Source organism: Capra hircus, chromosome 7 (assembly GCF_001704415.2).
Source record: "Capra hircus breed San Clemente chromosome 7, ASM170441v1, whole genome shotgun sequence".
In the NCBI taxonomy this organism is placed as follows: Eukaryota; Metazoa; Chordata; class Mammalia; order Artiodactyla; family Bovidae; genus Capra; species Capra hircus.
In genome coordinates this window covers 47,837,821-47,862,785 of record NC_030814.1, presented here as the reverse complement: position 1 = coordinate 47,862,785, position 24,965 = coordinate 47,837,821, and the positions used below count along the sequence as shown (strand labels likewise).

Below are 24,965 nucleotides of genomic sequence, written 5' to 3'. Positions count from 1 at the left end.
AAGCATCATTCTGTCATCTAGCCCAGCCTCTTCTTATGTACCAAATAGTTTTCTTTCATATATCCAGAGAACAGGAAATGATTACACAGGAGTATCTTCTTCAACTTTAGATAGTCCTGAAAGTTAGAAAGCTAGAATTTGAGCAAAATCTGTCTGAATATTCTATCCATAATGCTTGTCATAGTTTTGACTATTTGAATGCACAAAAACAAGTATACTACTTCTATTTCATGAAGCCACGAAAGAATGCTATGATTGACTTGTAATGCCTGTTAGGAATTTAATGAGGGCAAGATTGCAACTTGTTTGCTTTAGTTATCTTCTACATGACAACCTTGAGATACCTAAAGAAAATCTCATCAACACTTCCAGGCTAAAAATTCTCAATTATTTCTGATTGGACATGACTGTAAGCCATCCTGGCTGCATTCCTCAGATGTTGCTTTGGCTTCCTATGATCTGTTTAAAGAGTGATTTCCAGGACAGAAAGAACTCCCAACCAAAGCCTAATTAGGGAGTAGCAATCCACTCCAGGACTATTGCCTGGAAAATTCCATGGACAGAGGAGCCTAGTAGGCTACAGTCCATGGGGTCACAGAGTCGGACACGACTGAGCGACTTCATTTCACCATGATCCAAAAGCTTTACTTTTGCTAATGCAACCCTAGCAGCAAGAGGTCTGCTTTCGCCCACTCTGCCCAGAAGAGACCTCTTTACCTGTTGTAAACTGTCTGCCATAAACATAAAATAAACACTGCAGAAGCCCAGTTGGGTGATGATTAATAAGAAGCTGACAGTGTACCTGAGAAAGAAAAGAAGAGGCAGACAGAAGGAGAAATGAATTATTTTTAATGCATTTATTTTTATTTTTTGAGGCAGTTATTTCTTTTGTTATTATTTTTACTATTTCCTCATTTTTTAACTTTCAAGTTTAAATTTCAAGCCCACAGTAAAAGTTGAAAGACTAGTACAATTAACATCATATATCCTTTCACTAGATATACTGATTGTTAACTTTTAGGTCTAACTGCATTATGTATAGATGGAAGAATGTGTTCATCCATACACACATACACACACACATTTTTCAGAACTACTTTAAAATTAACTGCAGATGTTATAACATGTCAACCTTAAAGACTGTAATACTTTCCTTAGTACTATGATATCCAACTTCAATATCCTCAGATATATAGTCTATGTTTTACTTTATTATTATTTATTTTTACTTCTTTTTTTGGCTGTGATGCTGGGCTTGTGGGATCTTAGTTCCCTGACTAGGGACTGAACCTGGGTCCTCAGGAATGAAAGCTCTGAATCCTAACCACCAGATTGCCAGGGAATTCCCAAATATTTTAAATAACCCAATTCTCTCCAAAATATCTTTTATAGCCGTTTTAAAATTTTCTTTGATTCAGGATCTAATTACATTTCATATGTTGCATTTGCCTACGTTTCTTTAGTCTTTCTTTTCAGATAGAGCAGCCCTATACATATCTACCCTTTTTGTTTCCCATGACATTGGTTTTTTGGGAAGACTCTAGGCCATCTGTCTTGTAGAATGTTCCACAGTGTGGACTAACATGACTGTTTCCTCATGATTCAGAAAAGCAAGCCTACCACATAGGTGACACTTTGTACTTATATTTCATCATATTGGGAGGCACAGGATGTCCTGTGGTTCTACTGTGATGTGAATTCTAGGCCTCTCCATTATAAGTACACATTTCCTGCTTTGCAACCTGTAGGTAAAACTATGAGATGGCATGAATAGCCTGTCTTCCTCAAGCCAAAGGTTTTAAGATTCATTGATAATCTTTGCTGAATCAGTTATTTCATTGGTTGGTTGCAAGGTGTTCTGTCATTTTATCTAAGATTATTAGCTAGCATCTAAGAAAAATGCATTCTCTTCCTCATTTTTAATCACAATAAAGTTACATTAATTATTCTTTATTTAATATATTATATTCTACCATTGTCATTATTCTTCTGGATTCTTAAATTGTCCTGAATTTGGAGAGGTATTTATTTACTTTTTTGTGAGAACATTCTGAGAGTTCCACATTAAAAAATTTTTTTAATTGGAGGATTATTGCTTAACAATGTTGTGTTGGTTTCTGATGTGTAACATTATGAATCAACTGTAAGTATACACATATCTCCTCCCTCTTAAGCCTCCCTCCCACCAACCCCTCTATCCCACCATTTATTTTTTTCAAAAGAACAAAAATATGTTCCTCTACTTAGGTTCTAATGTTTAGATCGATGTTTTTCAATACTGGGTTGTAGTAACCAATGAATCAGAATCATCTGAGGTTGGTGATTCCTGGCTCTCATATCAGCCTGTTGAGTCAGAAGCTTGGCAGTGTCATGTGAGACTTCAGAAGGTAGATTTATTTTTCTCTTTATAATGAAGATTTTCAAAAATACAAGAAAGCAATGATAATAATTCAATGACTCCTCATGAGGTCATCCCAGCCTCAACAATTAACTTTTAGGCAATCTTCTTCCATCTATTCCTTCACCCCCACTGCACACAAGCTTCTTCTGTTGGAGTATTTAAAGTTAAGGGAAAAAAATAAGCAAGGTGAGGGCAATATAGCAAATTAAAGTATTTGAAGTATTCCACCTGTAAATAATTCAGTACGAAGTTCTAATGGACAAGAATTTAAATAAAATATAACCATCATGCCCTTAATCACCCCTTACAAAATTAACAATACTTTATTTCTTTTTAAAAATATTTACTCATTTATTTGGCTGCACCTGGTCTTAGCTGCAGCATGAGGGATCTTTGATCTTAGTCACGGCATGTGGGAACTAGATCCCACATCTGATCTAGGGATCAGACTGACCAGGGATCGAACCTGGATCCTCTGACTGGGGAGCGTAGAGCCCAAGCTACTGGACCACCAGTGAAGTGTCACAATAATTTCTTATATCATTTAATATTCCACCATAGTCAAATTTTTCCAATTTTTTTTCAAAAATATTTCAGAGTTGGTTTCTAAACAAGTCTCTATGTTGCATTGTATTATTATGTCTCAAGATTTTTAATCTGCTATATTCCCCTCACCTTGTTTATTTTTTTCTCTTGGAATTTTAATTTTTTTTGGTTGGTGTTGAAAATTTCCTTGTAGGATGTTTAACTTTCTAGATTCAGTTGATGAATTCATAATGTCATTTACCTTGTTCTTCTATCCCCTGTGTTTCCTATAAGCTGATATTAGAGCTAGTGGTTTGATAAGATTGAGGTTCTTCCTTTCTGTTTCGGGCAAGGGTATTTCAGAAGTGGCTCTCTGTACTCCCTATTGAACCCTATTACAAGACACATTATGTCTGGTTGTCCAATGTCCAAACATGAGATGACTAGAAGGGGTCAGGTGATGCCTGTGTATTCCTCCTTTATCATCTCCCAATGACCTTTCACAATGAGGATAGCTGCTTACATGGAATAGATAATTTTTAATCAAACTCCCCAGGTATCTCTTAGCACACTAAAGATGACAAATTATTGGTTTAAATGAAATAGTTTCCTAATTCTTTCTCAGTTACTGGCATTCTTTCTCATTGCCCCAGAAAAATGGCATAGTGTAGTGGGTGAGAGCTGAATGTTCTAGATTTCAGTCTGTGCTCTGCCATTAGATTCCTGGGTAACTTAAACCAAACTTATGACTCTATCTGGTCTTAATTTTCTTCCATTTGAATAGATATAGATATACTGATCTTCAGGGAGCCTTCTTGCCTGAAAGTTTTATTCAGGGTGTCATCAGAAGCTGATAACTTGGTGAGAAAGGATGGAGAGTTGTGAGATCTCTGTTATTACTGCCCCATGCCTCTCCCATCTGACAATCAGAGTGATTCCTGACATTCTCAAGAGAGGAGTTGCAGAAGGGATCTTAGCAGGTGAGGGACTGACTACTCCTTGAGGGCTCTGTTGGGAAAGACTAACATGTTAGGTGCTTGCTTGAAACTCTGCTTCTCCACTATCTGTGTCTTTGATCCTAGACATGTTATTCTATCTCTGTGAGCCTTGGTCACCATATTTCTTCCCAATAAAGATGCACCACCTACCTCACAAGGTCCTTGAAATGATCAGAGGTGATCAGATACGGGAAAGCATTTTGTATGCCATAGAGTTTTTATCCCATCAGTGAACAAGCTAAATTGTAACGTTCACTATTAGGAGAAGGATTAAATAAAACCACAGGATCCATCTATATGGATGGGGAACATTGTGAGACTTACAAAACAATGAAGTCAACTTGTACGTCCCAATGTGGAAAGAAATTAGAGACATATGTTAGATTAAAGAGCAAATTTCCAATGAATATTCCAATTAATATACAGGAAAATACAAAATATATATTTGCGCTAGCACACATATATCCTGTTCATGCAGAGAGAAAGTCTAGAGGAATATTTACTAACTATATATCAGTGACTTCATTTTATTTATTTATTTTTGGCCACACTGCACAGCTTGTGGGATCTTACTTCTCTGACCAGGGACTGAACCTGGGCCCTTGGCAGTAAGAGCTCAGAGTCCTAACCACTGAACCTCCAGGGAAGTCCCGGAGATTACTTCTTGAATGGAGAGTGGGATGGGGGATGGAGCTATCAGAGGAGATTCTCTATATCGGTCAATAGTTTTCAATAAAAACATATTTATTTAAAACTTTTGTTACTCAGATGGTGCGGTGGTAAAGACTCCACCTGACAATGCAGGAGACACAAGAGACATAGGTTTAATCCCTGGGTTGGGAAGATCCCCTGGAGAAGGGAATGGCAACACATTCTAGTATTCTTGCTGGGGAAATCCCATAGACAGAGGAGCCTGGTGGGCTACAGTCCATGGGGTCAAAAAGAAGCTGGACACAACTGAGCATGCCCATACCATGTACTAGCAGTAAAGGAAGAACAGGTGAGCATTTTTATCACTGCTGTTGTTATTATTACTATTACTCCTGTGATATCTGGGCTTCCCTTGTGGCTCAGCTGGTAAAGAATCTGCCTGCAATATTGGAGACGTGGGTTTGATCCCTGGGTTGGGAAGATCCCCTGGAGGAGGGAAAGGTTACCCACTCTAGTATTCTGGCCTGGAGAATTCCATGGACTGTACAGTCCGTGGGGTTGCAAAGAGTCGGAAATGACTGAGCGCCTTTCATTCATTCATTCATTTGTGATGTATAGGATGACTACCTTCCCCACACTGAGTGTGTCCTCAGCCAGGCATTTGGGCAGGTTTGGAGACTGTACATCATGGCTTCTCCATAGTTCACAAAAGTCTTCTGCAGCCTAAAGAACGAACAAACAACGCATACCTTATTTTTTTTTTTTAAGTACAATTTATTCCCAAAGGGAGTAGTTACTATATGTTCATGTATTGATATGGAACATTTTGGTAATTTTCTAGCAATGGTATCATTGAGTTATTTTATAATGGTACACTTTTAAAAGTTTTAGAATTCTGCCTCTTATTTTTTGTAGTTGTCTTTATTAACACTAATTTTTAAGTGGCTAGTAGTAGTATTTAGGTGGACAGTAGCTTGGAATTGATTAGGTCAGCAAACGAGGACAGTGAGGATGTGGAAGCTGCAAGGTGTGCAGACCTAGTCAGGGGGAGGGGGAGAGAGAGGAATGAGGTGTAAGTATGGCCAAGAGAGTGGTTCTACCTTTTCTGAACTGACATTCCCTTCTTCACTTCTGAGAGTGCTGAAACATTTAAGATGCTTTCCCTGGACCAGACCCCATGCAAAGATGATCTTTAGCCTCCTGCCCAGCACCCCTGTCAGATGTGACACCCCAGTTCTAGCCCATCCCTCTTCCCCCATCCCGCCTTCGCCAGGCAGCCCTTCCAAAGGGAGGCGGAGGCCCTCTGGAGCACTGCTGACAAAGCAAGTGGAAGCAAGTTGCCTATGTCCCTGGAGTTAATTGCATGACTGAGGGGAGTAACTTGGAGAGAGAAAGAGACCCAGGCTTGTCAGGAAACCAGAGTTTAAGTATCAACACGTCCCCCTCAGATGGCCAGGAGACCTTGAGCAAGTCTCTTTATGCTTCGGGGCTTCAGGTGTTTTTCTTCACATGCAGGCTGGGTTTTGGGGAGAAGACAGTGAGAGATGGATATGGTGATGCACTGGGAACATGGCATGATGCTTCGTTTTTATGATTATTCAATGTGCCTGGCATTTGAAATACAGATGAGGTTACATTGCATAGGACTGGCAAGTATATTAGTCTGAGGATTGCAAATTCGAAAGCAATGGGGACCAGAAAGCTATCGGTATGGTGGTGAGAATGACTGGGTGTGAGACAAAACAGAGAATCGTGGAGACAGAGGTCAAGACTCTGGTACATGTCCTGTTCCAAAAGGGGTTGATCAGGATGTGGCTTTAGCTGAATGATGCAGGAATGAAGCCACAGAGGTAGCAGAATGTCTAACTGGCAAGTAGGTGTAGATTTTTTTTTTTAATGTGAAATCTCCAGGTTTTTAAATGTTGGCTAAAAACAAAAAGCCAAAAAAACTGTAGAAGTCCTCCATAATATATCTAAAAGCTACTATGAGTCTGTAACCCTATATTAGAAAAAGAAAAGAAAAAAACAAATCAACAAAAACAAAAGTCAGGGAAAGGCTATAATAAATGACTTATATTAAAAGGCTGTACGGTGGTAAAATGGTCCCAGCAGGCTTGAGGGAAGAAAAAGATTTGCAGATAGGTTAAGGGGTAGAGTCAGACAGGTCTCGGAATACCAGCTCTGCCACTTCCTAGCTGTGTGACATTCAGCAAGGCATTTAACTCTCCCAAGCCTCAGTTTACTCATGTGTAAAATGGGAATAATGGTGCCTACCATAAAATTTTACTGTAAGGAATAAACAAAAGAAGGCTTGCAAAACTCTTGCTATGTACCTGGAACAACGTAATTGTGCAATAAATTTAATTGCTAAATGAGTAAATGCTCTTAACAGTGTTTCATGAGCTGGAAAGTACTACACAAGTTAGGTGTGACTGATACATATTCCAAATGCACCAATTTGGGTTATGATAATTTGACTTTATGAGAAGCTTCATTTAACATCTCTACTTTGACTCACAAGGCCTTTCTGCACAGTGATGAGGACGTATTTAGATTTGCCTGCCTTGGGAGCAGCTGGGTCCTGTGGAGAGAAAATCTCCAGGCTGTGGCTGTAAGGAATTGCTAATTACTGTGAGTTGCTAGTTTATATATATGAAATTCTCAGCATTTTTTGCCTTTCACTGCATTTGCTTTTTTTTCTGGAATTTTGTTTTACATTTAAGTTTTAAATATATAAACATTGTGTTGCATATATGCTTTATTAGACATTGAAATCACTGTGAATTATTCACCTCATTGCTAACTATGTTTTTTTCACTAAGTTGTCCCAGAAAGGGCTTACTTGGAATAAATTTCCCTTCCAAGGTGTGTGTATTGGAGCTAGGGGAAGACTAGGAGATAGGAGGTGGAGAGATTAAGAGGAAGTATCTCGAATACACATGGGTGTGTATAGAGCAAATTTGCATTTCTTATTACTTCTGATCTTTCTAGGAATGGATACTTGGGCTCATAGGAGCTTGGCAAAGTGCTCCAACTAGTCAGCAGCAGAGCTGTGCCTGGAACTTGGAGTTTCCAGTAGGATTTTAATCACTCCCTTGACCGCCTCAGAGCAGCAGGGGTGGTGGCCTGGAGAAGTGGCCAGCTAATTGGAAATTGGGTCAGTGATCCTGGGAAACTCAGCACACCCTCAGTTGGAACCTGGTGCCATTTGGTGATAGAGAAGATAGGGACAGAGAAGCAGAACTCTCACCTCTGACTTAGGTGATGAGCACAATTCAACAGGATGACCATGCAATGCACGGTGAGGATCCCGATGGCCAGCAGGCTGACAGGACCGACCTGGAGGGGAATGGAGAGGTGGGCACAGTGAATCACAGATGGACGCTCCCATACCTGGCCCTCTCCCTGCTTAGGTGCTGGGGTCCCTCTTATAATAGAGGTTTTGGGATGAGAACCCTAGGATGACAGCCCTCGCCTGAATGTCCTTGTACCCCTAGATGCTCTGGCCTGAATGCTCTTCTTGGCATCACTGCCAAGTGGCTGTCCAACCTGTGCTAGAATACTTCTGATAACAAAGAGCTCATTACCTCCCAGACAGCCTTTCCTCATCTGCCTTTAGTTCCACTTGAGAACCCTCATTCCTTTTCATATCCCAGCCCTTACCTCCTCCAAGATGCTTGAAGACCAAGGTTCCTCTTAAGGATTAGTTTTCTTCTTCTAGTATGGGGTTATCAAAAGAGGCACTATTGACATTTTGGGCCAGCTGATGTTTCTGTTGCAGGGGGCTGTCCTGTACATTGTGGGTTATTTAGCAACATCTCTGGCCTCTACTCACTGGATTTCAGAAGCATTCCCTCTCTTTCTCTATCCCAATTTGTGACAACCAAGAGTGGCTCTAGACATTGTAAATGTCTTAGAGTATATTAGTCACTCGGTTGCACTGAGCTCTGTGCAGCCTCATGGACTGTAGCTTGCCAGGTTCCTCTGTCCATGGGATTCTCCAGGCGAGAACACTAGAGTGGGTTGCCATTTCCTTCTCCAGGAGATCTTCCTGACCCAGGGATCGAACCTGTGTCTCTTGAATATTTTTAAAGTATTTTTATTTATTTATTTATTTAGCTGTTCCAGGTCCTAGTTGCGGCATACAAACTCTCAGTTGCAGCATGTGGGATCTAGTTTCCCAAACAGGATTGAACCTGGGACCCCTGCATTGGGAGTGCAGAGTCTTAGCCAATGGACCACCAGGGAAGTTCTTCTGTTTTATTTTTTTAACTAAAAATTGCATGTACTTAAAGTGAACATGATTTGATATACATACACACAGAAATGATTACTAGAATCAAGCTAATGAACAAGTCTTCTCCTCACATGGTCTCCATTTTTTAAATATGTGATGAAATTAAAAAGTAGGGCTTCCCTGGTGGCCCAGACACACAAGATTAAAAAGTAGGGCTCATTATTATTTTATTTTGGCCATGCTGCATGTGGGATCTTAGTTCCCTGACCAGGGGTCAAACCTGTGCCCCCTACAGTGTAGAAGCATAGAGTCTTAACCACTGGACCACCAGGGAAGTCCAAGCAGGCCTCATTATTAATCATTATTTCCCAAGTATGATCACAGGGCAGAGAGCTAAGAGGGACTCTCTCACCCTCTTTGTGTTGGACACCTGTGACTTTATAGATGTGACCTATGCTAATAGTATCAGGAAGAAACAAATGAGAGATGAAGAGTTCCACTAGAGTTCACCAGAATGTAGCCTCCATATAGCAGAAGACTGTTTTTTGGTCTTGTATACATCTGTATTCCCAGAGCTTAAGAATAATAGATGCTCAATATATATTTCTCAAATGAATCATGATTAGAGGTTCTGATGGGACTTGGAGGATAAAGAAATCACCTAATAACTCTTAGGAAGCAAAAATCAAAGGATAAAGGAGTTGTCTTAAAATGCAAAGACTGCACCGGCAGAGAGCCTGGCTGAAGGCCATGTGCTAATAATGTTCTTCAAAAGTTCTAGAACCCTGAGAATTCTAAAGGGGGAAACGTCCCATCTCTGTTGGAACTGATACAGATTGGAAGTCATGTTGGAAGCCAGAGTTTCAATGTGCCTGTTTTAGACATGAGGGCCATTTACACTTGGAGAGGAGAAATTTGCTTCAACTAAATTGAAATCATCTATCTATTCAATTCTGTAGAACAAACTGGAACTTTCAGCGCGCCAGTATCTACAAGTAGGTATTGTGTAAAGGAGGGTGTAAAGATGAATAGAGAGTTCCTGCCCTCGGAGATTTCAGGTAAGTGAGGAAGCTGGGAATGTAAAAAAATGAGCATGTTCCATCTTTGTAAGTGCTGTAAGAATTCCAGGTTAGATAGCTACAAGTTCTAGAAAAACACAAGGTGAAGGAATTTTAACAGGAGACAGAGGAAGGGGATTTCAGAGGACTTCAGAAGGGGAAACCAAGAATCAGGATTTTTAAAATTTTACAGAGGAGGGGGATTTCAAAAGACAGAAATAAGGGAGATGGGAACAGCATAAGATAGAGGACAGAGGTGGGAGGGCGCAGGAAGTGTCATGGGATTGGTGGAGCCTTTGTCACCCTCATCTTCCAAAATTTCTCACAATCAAATGGATGGAAACAGGAGTTACACACTGAAATGCCTGGAGGTGCCAGGCTGCTGCTGTCAATGAACGAAATGGCAAGGATATAATCCCAGGCAGCTGGGAGAACTGTGGCAAAGTAGATTCTGAATTAGCATGTGAGTTATGGTGAGTCTTTAAGAATAGTGGTGGGGATGGGGAACTGGATGAAGGTGGTCAAAAGTAACAAACTTCCAAATATGGGATAAATAGGTACTGGGGATGTAATGTACAACATGACAACTGTTATATGGTATATTTGAAAGGTGCAAAGAGAGGAGATCCTAAAAGTTCTCATCACAAGGAAAAACAATACCTATTTCTATAATCATACGAGGAGATAGATATTAACTAAACTTATTGTGGTAATCATTTTACAGTACATGCAGTATGTCTGGTAAGTCACTTCGGTCATGTCAGACTCTGTGTGACCCTGTGGACAACCACGGAGCCAGCCAGGCTCCTCTGTCCATGGGATTTCCCAGGCAAGAATACTGGAGTGGGTTGCCATGCCCTCCTCCAGGATACGCAGTATACCTTAAATTAATATAGAAGTGGTTGTCAATTATATTTCAATAAAATTGGGGAAAATATGGCCTGTCCCCTCCAGGCATGTTCCATTTAGCTCCAGGTTGGCTCCAGAGGATTGATGCCAACAGGTTCATTTCCCATTGCAAAGAGTGCTCCCAAATTGCCCATTGATAAACAATGCTAAGGCTGTAGGAGCCTGCCAACCCTTTCCGTTAAGTGGGGAGACGTGGTTCCCATCGCACAGGTCCATCTTACCAATAAGCCGGCATTTTTCATGGCCAGAGGAAGTCCCAGGAGCCCTGTGCCAATGTTGCATTTCAGTAAGTGAATCAAGGTTTGCATCATCCTGTAGGGGGAGCACAGGACAAGAAAAGGGTATGTTAGTGGGAGAAAACGTGACCCAGCGCTCGGGCTTCTTTCGGTCTCTCTAGCACCCTCTGGTGGGAAGATGGACAAAATCAGATGAAATGGACTCTCCATTTTACTCTGTTCCCAGGATCTGTTCTGCAACCTCTGATACAGAGCTGGTGCTAGTTCAGGTGACTCAACAAATATGTACCACACACTGTGCTGTGCTGTGCTTAGCCGCTCAGTCGTGTCCGACTCTTTGTGACCCCATGGACTGCAGCCCGCCAGGCTCCTCTGTCCATGGGATTTCCCAGGCAAGAATACTGGAGTGGGCTGCCATTCCCTTCTCCAGGGGATCTTCCCAACCCAGGGACTGAACCCAGGTCTCCCACGTTGCAGGTGGATTCTTCACCATATGAGCCACCAGGGAAGCCTACCACACACTAGGCTCTAAATAAAAAGTTAATAACCATTGCTACCATCCCGGATAACTCCCTGCTGCTGCTACTGCTGTGCTGTGCTCAGTTGTGCCTTACTCTTTGCGAAAGCCCCTGGACTGTAGCCTGTCAGGCTCCTCTATGGGGTCTCCCAGGCAAGAATAATGGAGTGAGTATTTCCTCTTTCAAGGGATCTTCCTGACCCAGGAGTCGAACTCAACATCTTTTGTGTCTCTTGCACTAGCTGGCAGATTCTTTACCACTTGAGTCACCTGGGAAGCCTGGATAACTCTGGGCTTCTGAATAACTGTAACCTGCCAGGCTCCTCTGTCCATGTAATTTTCCAGGCAAGAATACTGGAGTGGGTTTCCATTCCCTACTCCAGGGGATCTTCCTGACCCAAGGATTGAACCTGCGTCTCTTGGGTCTCCTGTATTGGCAGGTGGATTCTTTACCACTAGCACCACCTGGAAGGCCCCTCCAAACCCTCATGTTGTTATACTTTATTTAAATAATCACTCATTGCGTCTGAACTATCAATATCACAACCAGATATGAAGTCAAGACCTGGCTTCAATAAAATTATCACGCATACCTGTGTTATTTCATTAGGAAAAGTTCCTGGAATGGTATTATTGATCAAAGGACTTTTATTTATAGTTACTTATACTTAAAAAACCCTAAGTAACACAGTATGAAGTTTAAAAGGTAAAACAAACAAAAGAAGAACCAAAAAAATCTTATATAGTGAACATAAATGTCTCTTCTATCTGCCTCTCAGTCTCCCAGTTCTCTTAGCCAGAAGCAACCACTAAGGCCAGTTGTGTGTGCGTACTTAAGAAAAAGCATACATCAAATACTTGTATGTTTTATATAAATATGTTAGGACTTGACATACATTATAGCATTGCCATCTAGAAAGTTACCAATTTAATTCTTCCTGAAACAACATGAAAGTGGGCATTTCCTGACATCCTTATCCAACACTGGGTATTGTCATTTACAATCTCTATGAGAATATGAATAATAGCAGTTGTCGAAGGAGTGGAAAGCAGCCAGCCTGAGATAGAAACTTCTGAAGAAAGAGCAGTCAGCCTGGTATAGAAAACTGTTCCTGGAATCAACAAGTTCGTGTTGGGGATGACTACCTGTTTTTGCAAAACCTGTGAAAAAGTTTGACATGGGTAAAACTTTTTAGATTCTAAAGGTTTCATCTTTAATCCATGTGTCTTCTGTTCAGTGGGGTTAAATGTGGCCCAGCGCCGTGAAGGCAGCAGTGCCTGACCTCAGATGGGGAAGGGCAGTGTGGCCACTTACGACAATCCACTGGCTTCATCTGCACGATGGATCCTCTCTGAAGTGATACTACTACTACTCTCCGAGAGTGAATTGAACCCATCATCCAAGTACTTGGGCTTGCTGGTGTTGTCCCTTGCAAGCAATGAGATCTTCAACATGGTGGGTGGGTGGTGATGGCTGAGGGTTAAGGCCTGTAACAGCCTTGAACCAGTCTCCCATGGGTTTTTCTCCAGAGAAACCAAGGCCGCAGGGCTGAGAAGCTGGCTCCCAATTCCTGAGCTGATTCTGGCGCTGGTGACAGGGGGATGCTGATGTTGATTACAGGCCTCGCCTGGCTTTGGGGACTTATGAGAGTCTCATCTCAGGATGGTCCTCAGTGCCCCTTGTGACTGCCCGGCTACACACCAGGACCTGCCTGGACTTTCAGCTGCTTCCAGTTCAGCCCTTAGTGCTTTAGGGCAAAGTGAACCGTGTGGCTGGGAGGAAGAAGACACCATTGGACTGGAGGCCCTGGTGCCTGGATGTGGGGCCAGGCTCAGGACTTGTCTCTCTTTGGTAAGGGGGAAATCAGAGCTACCTCACAATGGAGGCTGCCCAGCCAACAAGGTGCTGCTGAATTGCAGGATGCAGGTGTAGCCCTACAGAGGGTCCTATCACCTTCCCAGTGTGCAGATGGAGCGGCTTTGTTTTTAAATTGATGTATAGTTGATTTACAATATTACATTAGTTTTAGGTGTACAACATAGTGATACAAAATTTCTATAGATTATCCTCTAACTAAAGTTACTGTAAAGTATTGGCTATATTCCCAGTGCTGTACAATATGTCCTTGTAGCTTATTTTATACATAGTAGTTTGTACCTCTTAGTCCCCTACCCCTATCTTGTCCTTCCTCCTCCCACCATTGATATCTATTAGTTTGTTCTCTATATGTTTGAATCTGTTTCCTCAGAGCTTGTTATATTCATTTCTTTGTTTCATCTTTTAGATTTCACATATAAGTGATAACGTACAGTATTTGTCTTTCTCTGCCTGACATTGCACCTTATAAGCATAATAACCTACAGGTTCATCCATGCTGCTGCAAATTTTCATCCTTTTTTAAAACTAATAATTCACTGTATGTATACACACACATATTTTCTTTATCCTTTCATCTGTTGATGTATACTTAAGTTGCTTCCATATCTTGGTAATTGTAAATAATGCTGCTGTGAATATTGGGGTGCATGTATCTTTTCAAATTAGTGTTTTGTTTTCTTTGGATATATACTCAGGAGCAGAACTGCTGAATCATTTGGTAGTTCTTTTTTTTAGTTTTCTGAGGAACCTCCATACTGTCTTCTCTAGCGCCTGCAACAGTTTTACATTCCCATCAACAGTGTGCAAGGGTTCCCTTTTCTCCACATTGTCCCAACATTTGTTATTGGCAGTCTTTTTGATGATAGCCATTCTGACAGGTGTGAGGTGATATATCTCATTGTGGTTTTGATCTGTATTTGTCTGATGATTAGTGATGTTGAACATATTTTCATGTGCCTGTTGGCCATCTGTATGTCTTCTTTGGAAAAGAAATGCATTTTTAATGGTTATTAATTTTTGCCTTTAAATATTTAATTTTTAACTCTTAATAGAATCCTGGCTTTGTCACTTAACTGGCTGTGTAGCTTGGTCAAGTCACTTAACCTTTCTGTATCTTATTTTCCTCATCTATAAAATGAGTAGAACAGTACTACCAATGTCAGAGGATTTTTAGAAACATTAAATGAGTTAATATGTGTACAGCATTTAGAACAGTGCTTAATATTTGGTGGTGATATTTGGTCAGCACCAAAAATTTATTACCGTTAATACATTTTCAGAATGACTAGCTAGTTTTTTGAACACCATATATTGAATAATATTTTCCCTAAAATAGGTTTCTCTTATCATATTAAACAAATTTCTCTGTAGTCTGATCTGTCTCTGTATTTTCATTGGTTAGTCTTTTCTAATGCTAGTACCAAATTGTTTTAATTATGTAATATATTTAACAGTTGATAAGAAAGGGTCACTCATTTTACCTTTTCATATTTTAATTCCCCCACCCTCTGCATTAATTCTTCTAGAAAACTTTAAGAATCTTCTAACTCTCCACCCCAATGCTGAAATGCAGCTGGGCATTTTACTGAGATTAAGTTAGATAGATTATATTGGGCAAAACGGTCATATTTACAATCTGAGTTTTCCAATCTAAAGCATGCATTATAACTGTTTATGTAAGTCTTAATTTATGCTTCTTAGCAGACTTCATTTTTCTTCACAGGTATAGCACATTTAAAAAGCTTGTTTCTAGGTGCTTTTGTTTCCTATTGCTGTATATAGGATTTCTAATAACCCCTTTTATTTATTATTATTATTTTTGCAGTGAGGTGACATTATTTAAAACATTATACAAGTTTCATGTGTACAAGAGTGTTTCTACTTCTCTATATACTACAGCATGCTCACCACCAAAAGTTTAGTTTTCTTCCTAACACAGTTGTAGCCGTTGATCCATTTGGCCCTCCCCCACCCCCCACTCCGCAACTGGAAGCTACTAATCTTTTCCCTGTATCTAGGCATTTGTATTTTTTTGTCCAGTTTGGTTTGTTCATTTTTTTTATTAGTTTTTTATATTCCACGTATTAAGCAAAATCATAGGGTATTTGTCTTTCTCTGTCTTATTTCACTTAGTATAATATCCTCAAGGTCCCTCTCACAAATAGCAAAATTTCATATTTTTTTGGTGGCTTAGTAGTATTCCATTGTATATGCATATGTGTGTACTAAGCTGCTTCAGTTATGCCCAATTTTTGCGACCCTATGGACTGTAGCCTGCCAGGCTCCTCTGTCTGGGGGATTCTTCAGGCAAGAATACTGGAGTGGGTAGCCATTCCCTTCTCCAGGGCATCTTCCTGACCAAGGGATGGAACCACATCTCATATCTCCTGCACAGGCAGGTAGGTTTCTTTACCACTAGCACCACCTGGGAAGCCCTCTACTGTGCATATATACCACTTATTCTTCATCCACTCGTGTAGTTGCCATATCTTGGCTATTGTAAATAACAACATAAGGGTTCATTAATCTTTTCAAATTAGTATATTTATATTGTTTGGATATACACCCAGAAGTGGGATGGATGAATCATATGGCAGTTCTATTCTTAATTTGCTGAAGAATCCCCATACTGTTTTCCAAAGTGGCTGTACCAATTCAATTCCCACCAATGGTGTAAAAAGATTTCCTTTGTTCTACTTCCTTGCCAACAAGTGTTATTTCTTGTTTTGTTAATAATATTTTCCAAAATCATTTTATTTATTTATTTATTTTTGGCTAGGTTGGATCTCCGTTGCTGCATGGGCTTTATTCCAGTGGCAGAGAATGGGGGCTACTCTTGGTTGCGGTGTGGGGGCCTCTCATTGTGGTGGCTTCTCCTGCTGCAGAACATAGGCTCTGGGGCACGTGGGCTCGGTAGTTGTGGTTCTTGGGCCCTAGAACATTGCCTCAGTAGTTGTGGCCCACAGGCTTAGCTGCTCCAGGGCATGTGGGATCTTCCTGGATCAGGGATTGAACCCATATCCCCTGCTTTGGCAGGCAGACTCTTTACCACTTAGCTACCAGAGAAACCCCTATGATAGTCATTCTGACCAGTGTGGTGATATCTCATTGTGGTTTTGATTTGCATTTTCCTAATAATTAGTGATGACGAGCATCTTTTCTTGTATCTATTGGTCACCTGTATATCTTTTTTGGAAAATATCTATCTAGCTCTTTTGGGTTGTTTGTGTTTTGTTGTTGTAGGTTGAGTCGTATGAGTTCTTTATATATTTTGGGTATTAACCTCTATTGGTGATTGCAGCCATGAAATTAAAAGACGCTTACTCCTTGGAAGAAAAGTTATGACCAACCTAGAGAGTATATTCAAAAGCAGAGACATTACTTTGCCGACTAAGGTCCTTCTTGTCAAGGCTATGGTTTTTCCTGTGGTCATGTATGGATATGAGAGTTGGACTGTGAAGAAGGCAGAGCGCCGAAGAATTGATGCTTTTGAACTGTGGTGTTGGAGAAGACTCTTGAGAATCCCTTGGACTGCAAGGAGATTCAACCAGTCCATTCTGAAGAAGATCAGCCCAGGGATTCCTCTGGAAGGAATGATGCTAAAGCTGAAACTCCAGTACTTTGGACACCTCATGCGAAGAGCTGACTCATTGGAAAAGACTCTGATGCTGGGAGGGATTGAGGGCAGGAGAAGGGGACGACAGAGGATGAGACGGCTGGATGGCATCACTGACTCGATGGTTTGAGTCTGAGGGAACTCTGGGAGTTGGTGATGGACAGGGAGGCCTGGTGTGCTGCAATTCATGGGGTCGCAAAGAGTCGGACGCGACTGAGCGACTGAACTGAAGTGAACCTCTATTGGATGTAACATTTGCAAATATTTCCTCCCATTCAATTGGTTGTTTTGGGAGGTGGGAGGGGGGTTCATGTTTGGGATCGCATGTACACCCGTGGTAGATTCATGTCAATGTATGGCAAAACCAATACAGTATTGTAAGGTAAAATAAAGTAAAAAAAAAAAAAATTTAAATTAAAAAAAAAAAAGAAAGTATCTGAAAACTGAAAGGCCCCATAGGAACCCCAACAACATCTCAGAATTCTTCAACCCAAATAAAAGATGAAAAGGTGAAGTTGAAAAAAAAATTGTTTTTTTTCTTTTTGCTGACAGTTTCCTTTGTTGTGCACAAGTTTTTTAATATTTGCCATACCAATTATTTTTGCTTTTGTTTTCCTTGCTTGAAGAGACATATATAGAAAGATGTTGCTAAGACTGATGTCAAGAAATGTACTGCCTATGTTTTATTTTAGGAATTTTGTGGTTTCAGGTCTTATATTCAAGTCTTGAATCCACTTTAAGTTGATTTTTGTGTAAGACAAAGGTCTAGTTTTATTTCTTTGCATGCAACTGTTTATGGAATGCTATTGAACAGACTATCTTTTCTCTATTGTATGTTTTTTGTTCTTTGCTATAAGTTAATTGCCTATGTATGTGTGAGTTTACTTCTGGGCTCTCAATTCTTTTTCATCACTATATGTATCTGCTTTTCTGCCAATACCATACTGTTTAGATCACTATAACTTTGACACATAATTTGAAATCAGGGAGTGTAATATCTCTAGCTTTATTCTTTTTTTCTCAGGATCGTTTTGGCTATTCAGCACTTTCTGGTTCCATATAAATTTTAGAATTTTTTCTTTTTCTGTGAAAAATGTTGAAACTTTGATGGAGATTACATTGAATCTGTAGATTGCTTTAGGTAATATGGATATTTTAACAATGTTAATTCTTCCAATCCATGAGTATGGAATATTTTTCCACTTATTTGTGTTTTCAATTTAATAATGTATGATAGTTTTCAATGCACAGGTCTTTCACTTCCTTGTTTAAATTTATCCCCAGGCATTTTTTTCATTTTTGTTGAGATTGTAAATGGGATTGTTTACTTAATTTTTCTTTCCGTTAGTTCTTTTTTAGTGTATAGAAATGCAACAGGTTTTTGTATATTGGTTTTGTATCCTTCAAATTTATTGCATTTTTTTATTTCTAATAGTTTCTGGTGGAGCCTTTAGGGTTTTGTCATCTGCAAATATTGACAATTTTACTTCTTCCTTTCCAATTTGGTTGCTTTTTTTCTTGCCTAATTGCTCTGGCTAGGACTTCCATACCTCTGCTGAATAAGAATGGTGCATCTAGGAATCCTTGTTTTGTTCCTGGTCTTAGAGGGGTGGTTTTCAGGTTTTTAATCATTGAATTTGGTGTTAGTTGTGGGCTTGTCATTTATGGTTTTTGTTATGTCTAGGTACATCCCTTCTCTACCCACTTTATTGAGGGTTTTTTTTAAAATCACAAATGGGTGTTGAATATTGTTGAATGCTTTTTCTGCATCTATTGAGATGATCATATGGTTTTTAATCCTCCATTTTGTTAATGTGATATAGCATGCTGATTGATTTGCAGGCATTGAATCTTCCTTGCATTCCTGGAATAAATCCCACTTGATTATGGTGTATAATCCTTTTGATATATTGTTATTATGTGTCTTGGAAAAGGTCTTTTTGCATTAAAGTAAGTAGGTTTTCTCTTTACCTCATGGACTTTTATATCCACCTCCTTCCCCACGTTTGGCATTGACATTCTTTGGCATTGCCTTGCCAAAGAATGCTCAAACTACCACACAACTGCACTCATCTCACATGCTAGCAAAGTAATGCTCAAAATTCTCCAGACCAGGCTTCAACAATACATGAACCGTGAACTACCAGATGTTCAAGCTGGTTTTAGAAAAGGCAGAGGAACCAGAGATCAAATTGCCAACATCTGCTGGATCATCAGAAAAGCAACAGAGTTCCAGAAAAACATCTATTTCTGCTTTATTGACTATGCCAAAGCCTTTAACTGTGTGGATCACAATAAACTGTGGAAAGAGTTGGGAAAGAGATGGGAATATCAGACCACCTGACCTGCCTCTTGAGAACACTGTATGCAGGTCAGCAAGCAACTGTTAAAACTGGACATGGAACAACAGACTGGTTCCAAATAGGAAAAGGAGTACATCAAGGCTGTATATTGTCACCCTGCTTATTTAACTTCTATGCAGAGTACATCATGAGAAGCGCTGGACTGGAAGAAACACAAGCTGGAATCAAGATTGCCAGGAGAAATATCAATAACCTCATATATGCAGATGACACCACCTTTATGGCAGAAAGTGAAGAGGAACTAAAGAGCCACTCAATGAAAGTGAAAGAAGAGAGTGAAAAAGTTGACTTAAAGCTCAGCATTCAGAAAACTAAGATCATGGCATTCGGTCCCATCACTTCATGGCAAATAGATGGGGAAACAGTGGAAAGAGTGAGAAACTTTATGTTTTGGGGCTCCAAAATCACTGCAGATGGTGACTGCAGCCATGAAATTAAAAGACACTTACTCCTTGGAAGAAAAAGCTGTGACCAACCTAGACAGCATATTAAAAAGCAGAGACATTACTTTGCCAACAAAGGTCCATCTAGTCAAGGCTATGGTTTTTCCAGTAGTCATATATGGATGTGAGAGTTGGACTGTGAAGAAAGCTGAGCACCGAAGCAGTGATGCTTTTGAACTGTGGTGTTGGAGAAGACTCTTGAGAGTCCCTTGGACTGCAAGGAGATCCAATCATTCTATCCTAAAGGAAATCAGTCCTGAATATTCATTGGAAGGACTGATGTTGAAGCTGAAACTCCAATACTTTGGGCACCTGATGCTGGGAAAGATTGAAGGTGGGAGGAAAAGGGGACGACAGAGGTTGAGATGGTTGGATGGCATCACTGACTCGATGGACATGAGTTTGAGTAAGCTCTGGGAGTTGGTGATGGACAGGGAAGCCTGGCGTGCTGCAGTCCATGGGGTTGCAAAGAGTCAGACACAACTGAGCAACTGAACTGAACTCCCCACGTTTGGGAAGTTCTCAGCTATCATTTGCTTAATAAACTCTGCTCCCTTCTCCTCCCAGGATATCCATTATCCTAATATCAACCTTCCTGAAAAGCACTGGAAAGTTCTTATAGAATTGCATCTGAACTGAACTTAACTGAAATATCTTATTTCCTTTTCCTCTTCTACAGGTATCATTTCTAGATTTCTATCTTCAAGCTAACTTTCTCTTCTATAAGGTCTGCTCTATTACCAATGCTTTTTAATGCATTTTTCATTTCATTTACTATGTTCCTCAGCTCCAGAATTTCTATGTGATTCTCTTTTAGAGTTCCAGTCTCTTTGGTAAAGTACTCCTTCTGAGTTCATTAAACTACCTTTTATGTGTTTTCTTGTAGCTTGTTGAGTTTCTTCATGACAGCTATTTATCAACTAGATTGCAATATCCCATCACTCGTCTATGGAGAAATATCTTTCTCTTTTTTTGGTGGTATAATGTTATTGTGGTTCTTTGTGGTTCTTGATGAACTGTCTCTCTACCTGCACACTGAAGCTAACCTTAGAAGTTAAGAGTCCTTTCTTTTGTTTTCAGGTAGGTGGCACCATAACTCAAGGTTTTGGTCTCTCTTAACTTGAGCTGCCCCTGGTTATATTTGAGTTGGCCCTTTCCAGTCTTTGCTAAGAGGTGTGGCTCTCTGCCGGAGAAGGCAATGGCACCCCACTCCAGTACTCTTGCCTGGAAAATCCTATGGACGGAGGAGCCTGGTAGGCTGCAGTCCATAAGGTCGATAAGAGTCGGACACGACTGAGCGACTTCACTTTCACTTTTCACTTTCGTGCATTGGAGAAGGAAATGGCAACCCACTCCAGTGTTCTTGCCCGGAGAATCCCAGGGATGGGGGAGCCTGGTGGGCTGCCGTCTATGGGGCCGCACAGAGTCGGACACGACTGAAGTGACTTAGCAGCTTAGCAGTGGCTCTCTGCCTTTGTTATTGTTCTTGTGGCTCTGCTGTCCTTACTGCCTTGCTTCTGCCAGAGCCACTGTTGTCACCAGGATGGTGGACTCTTCCCTAGCATCTGTGATCCCGAGTTGCAGGTTTTGCGGCTGTGGTGGTGGGCGTGGAGGGGGCACAGTGAGCTGGGGTCTTGCAGGTGCCTCTACTGTATCTGGTGTTGTAAGGTTTGAGGGCTCCACCATTGCAGATGAAGTGGAGGACAGGCCTCCTGACCACAGCTGTACCAGCAGCCATAGGTAACTGGGTAACAGTTACAATGGGGCCTGGGACCCTATCCCTCAAGCTACTGAGGCATGCATGACTCCAGCTCATCGCCTTCATCTGCAGATACCTTTTCCTTTCTGCTGTTGGGTTCTCTGAAGATGTGGACTTAGCTGCCATGGTCAAAAGACCGGGATTACAGGCACCAACTCTGCTGTTCCCTTGGCTCTGTCTCTTCTTTGTGTTTCTGTCTACCCACCTTTAGGTATAAAGGTGTAGAATGTGTAGATGTGTAGAATTCTCCCTTGTCTTGTGTGTTGGGCAGAGGCACCTTTATTAAGTTGTGGATGTTTGACTGGTTGTAGAGTGAAGGGAAGAGAGGGTAGCTCCCCACTCTTCCATGTTGCTGATATCACTCTACTCATTTCATTTTTTGATGACAATCAGTATTCAGGAAAGGTGATGATTTTGCAGATTTTGTTTCATTACTTCTATTTACTGATTCCTTTTGTGTCTAAGAGTATTCAGTTAATTTTTCTGAGCGTTCCAGTTAATTGTACTGCAAATATTTTTCTTTCCAAAACTTATACCTTATATTACTTTTTTGTGTTAATAACATAATGACATCAAACATCCTTTTCTAATTTCACTTTGCTGAAACTGCTTTTAGTGCTTCACTGTTAATTATGATGCTGCCTCAGAAATCACCTTCCTCCTCCTTCTCAGATCATGTTGTTTCTTATGTTTTTATAATACTGAGTTTTCTTTGAAAGTCAGAATAACATCATGAAATTCTATTATTTTCTCTTCCCTGATCTCTGGAGCTACATACTGTAACAGATTTATTAATGTCAAATCATTTTTGCATTCATAGGGAAAGCTCCATGGTATACTGTTCTTTTAATATGCTGCTAGATTCTATCTGCTATTTTTTAAAGATGCTTGTATTTATGTTTATATTTGGTTATGTTTTTTTAATGTGTGTTTTGTCAGATTTTGATATCAGAATCAGGATATTTTTGTATAAAAAGCAGGGAAGACTTTCTTCTCTCTCTAGGCCTGAAAAGAGTTTAAACAGCATCAGGCAGGATTGAAGGGTGGCTGGGAAATCCTGCTTTGCTCCTGATTCACCATACAGTCTCCAGAAACCCCTCCTCAGTTCATAGCTGATGTATTACTTATAAGGAGAGGCTGTGGGGTTTCTAATTTTTCAAAATGTGTAATCCACTGGACACATTTTTTCAATTTTTACTTTAACCACCATCATTCAAAGGTTTCTCCTGGGGTTTACAAAGCAGTGAGGAGTGTTGCAGTGCAAAGGTTTCAGTCCTGACCCATTTGTTACTACATGTTTGATCGTCAGCAAGTTACTCAGTATTTCAAAGCCTATTTTCATAACTAGGAAATAAGAACAACAACACTACACACCTCAGAGTTTCACTGTGAGGATTACATGAGATAATCACATGCAAAACACTTAAGACATGTTCACTGAGGGATGGAAGAATTTTCTCTGATCCTTGATTCAAAAGCAAGCTCCAAAAATTAAAGAATCAGTAGGGTGGTAGGAAGGCAGAAGGCTGTGTGTATGTGTTGTATTGAACAATTTAAAAAATTTAATACCCCCAATACTCACACAATTTTAATAGCTGGTATCATTAGTGTTGCTGACAACTACTAATAAGTTTCCCCAGATTGCTTTTATTGCTTATATCAGTGTCACTAAATTTATTTTTTCTTTCCAAGATTTAATTTTAGCCAGATTTTTCTATGACAAGATTAACTTGATTCTCTTATACAGTAGGGGCTTGTCCTTGGAGAATGGGAATGACCATTTTTTAATAACAGAGAAAACAATCTTTAACTTAGCAAGGTCAGGTAGGGTAATAGTTGAGCAGAGTGGAAGAAACAAGTTCAGAGAGAAGAAGACCACTTTGCAAAGGCTTTGAACCAGTCAGTGGCAGTACTCTGGGGCTTTTACATTTCTGATGTAGATATGACACCCAGCTCTCTGGCCAGGAGGGCTGTGGACCACTGCATAGACCATGAGTGTCCATCTCCCAGCACGTACTCTGCAGACTATGGGATCTGGGTGGGATCTTGTGTTCATGAAGCACTTTCTGGAATTTAGCAAGTAGAAAGTAACACACCAAAAGAGAAGACCAGGACTTGGGAATTGGGGTAGACACTCCCCTCAGCCCTCCATACCTTCCCTAGACTGCAAAGGTAGGATAATGGATAAAAATAAATAGGAAAGGGCTTTTGAAAATGTTCTCTTAAAACTGAGGCTGAAATAAGCATGGGTCACTTTCCAAAACCACAAAGACTATAATGAGAAACATTCTTACCCCTCACTGAACTACAAATCTGCCTACAACATGTCATTTATCTAGATCCCTTTCCTCAATTTTAGATTTTAGGGGGAGGGAGGGAGCAGTCACCAACAGGAAGGTTGAAGTGATGTGTTGGGTTGATGGGCCCTTGGTTGCCAGCCGATGTCGGACATGAGAAAATGCACGGGAATGTTGAGGCAGCAGGACTGAGTGGAGGAAGGGTCAGATTCAGTGCTGGGAGACTCAAGTTCTACTCAAAATCCAGCTCTAATGGTGTCACTGATGGAAAGTTATGCTCAGGACTCCAGAGCAGGTAGTGTCCCCCTGCCTTTATAAGGACCTATATGGTACTAACTCACTCGATGGTCTGTCATTATTCCCCAGTGTAGAGCAGACTAGCTTGAGGATGGAGAGTCTTCTCTCACCTATTAGTATTTCCCCTTTAGAGTAATGTGTCAGTTAGCTTTAGCTGCATATAAGCTTCCACATCTTATGGCTTAAAACTAAAAACACTTATTATTTCTCATAATTCTGTGGCTAATCTGAGTAATACTTATGGTCTGGGCCAATGTGATTGGGGCTAGATATAGTCTAGGATACTTCACTCGTGTGTCTAGGACGTTGGTAGGCTGGCTGTTCTGGGAGATGGGGCTCAACTGGGATGATTCACTTCTGCTCCACACAGTCTCTCATCCTTCAGTAGGCTAGCCCTGGCTTCTTCACCTGGTGCTCTTGGCTCCACAGAGCATGATGATGAAAGTTCCAATGCATGAGCCATCACCAGTCCTCTGCTTGAATCCCATTCACTAATGTCCATTGGCCAAAGCAAGTTACAAGGCCATCACAGGATTCAAAGGGCAGAGATACAGATTTTACTTCTTGATGGGAGGAGTTGCAACATCACATTGTCAAGAGGAATTTGAGGCCATTTTTGCAATCTATTACAAGAACCTTGAACTTTGCTTGGTGTGCGGTGGGTAAGCAAGAACGCTTGTTGTAAGAATTAAGAGGTTAAGAAAAACAAGAATCTAGAGGTAAATAATGAAATAGTGTCATTGTTTAGCTCCTGCCTATCCCCACCCCCACCCCCACCC

At 40.6% G+C, this 24,965-nt stretch overlaps 1 protein-coding gene across 1 annotated transcript in view; it reads right to left on the bottom strand.

Moving 5' to 3' along the window:
- The window catches only part of LOC102174838 (proton-coupled amino acid transporter 3), a 30,609-nt gene extending 17,622 nt beyond the window's left edge, over window positions 1–12,987 (bottom strand). Inside the window, exons 1-5 of the mRNA XM_005683355.2 lie at window positions 12,848–12,987; window positions 11,001–11,091; window positions 7,826–7,914; window positions 5,203–5,298; window positions 718–802 (exon numbers count right to left, since the gene is read on the bottom strand). Of these exons, the coding sequence (XP_005683412.1) occupies window positions 718–802; window positions 5,203–5,298; window positions 7,826–7,914; window positions 11,001–11,091; window positions 12,848–12,987 (501 nt within the window). The remainder of the gene's footprint in view (window positions 1–717; window positions 803–5,202; window positions 5,299–7,825; window positions 7,915–11,000; window positions 11,092–12,847) is intronic.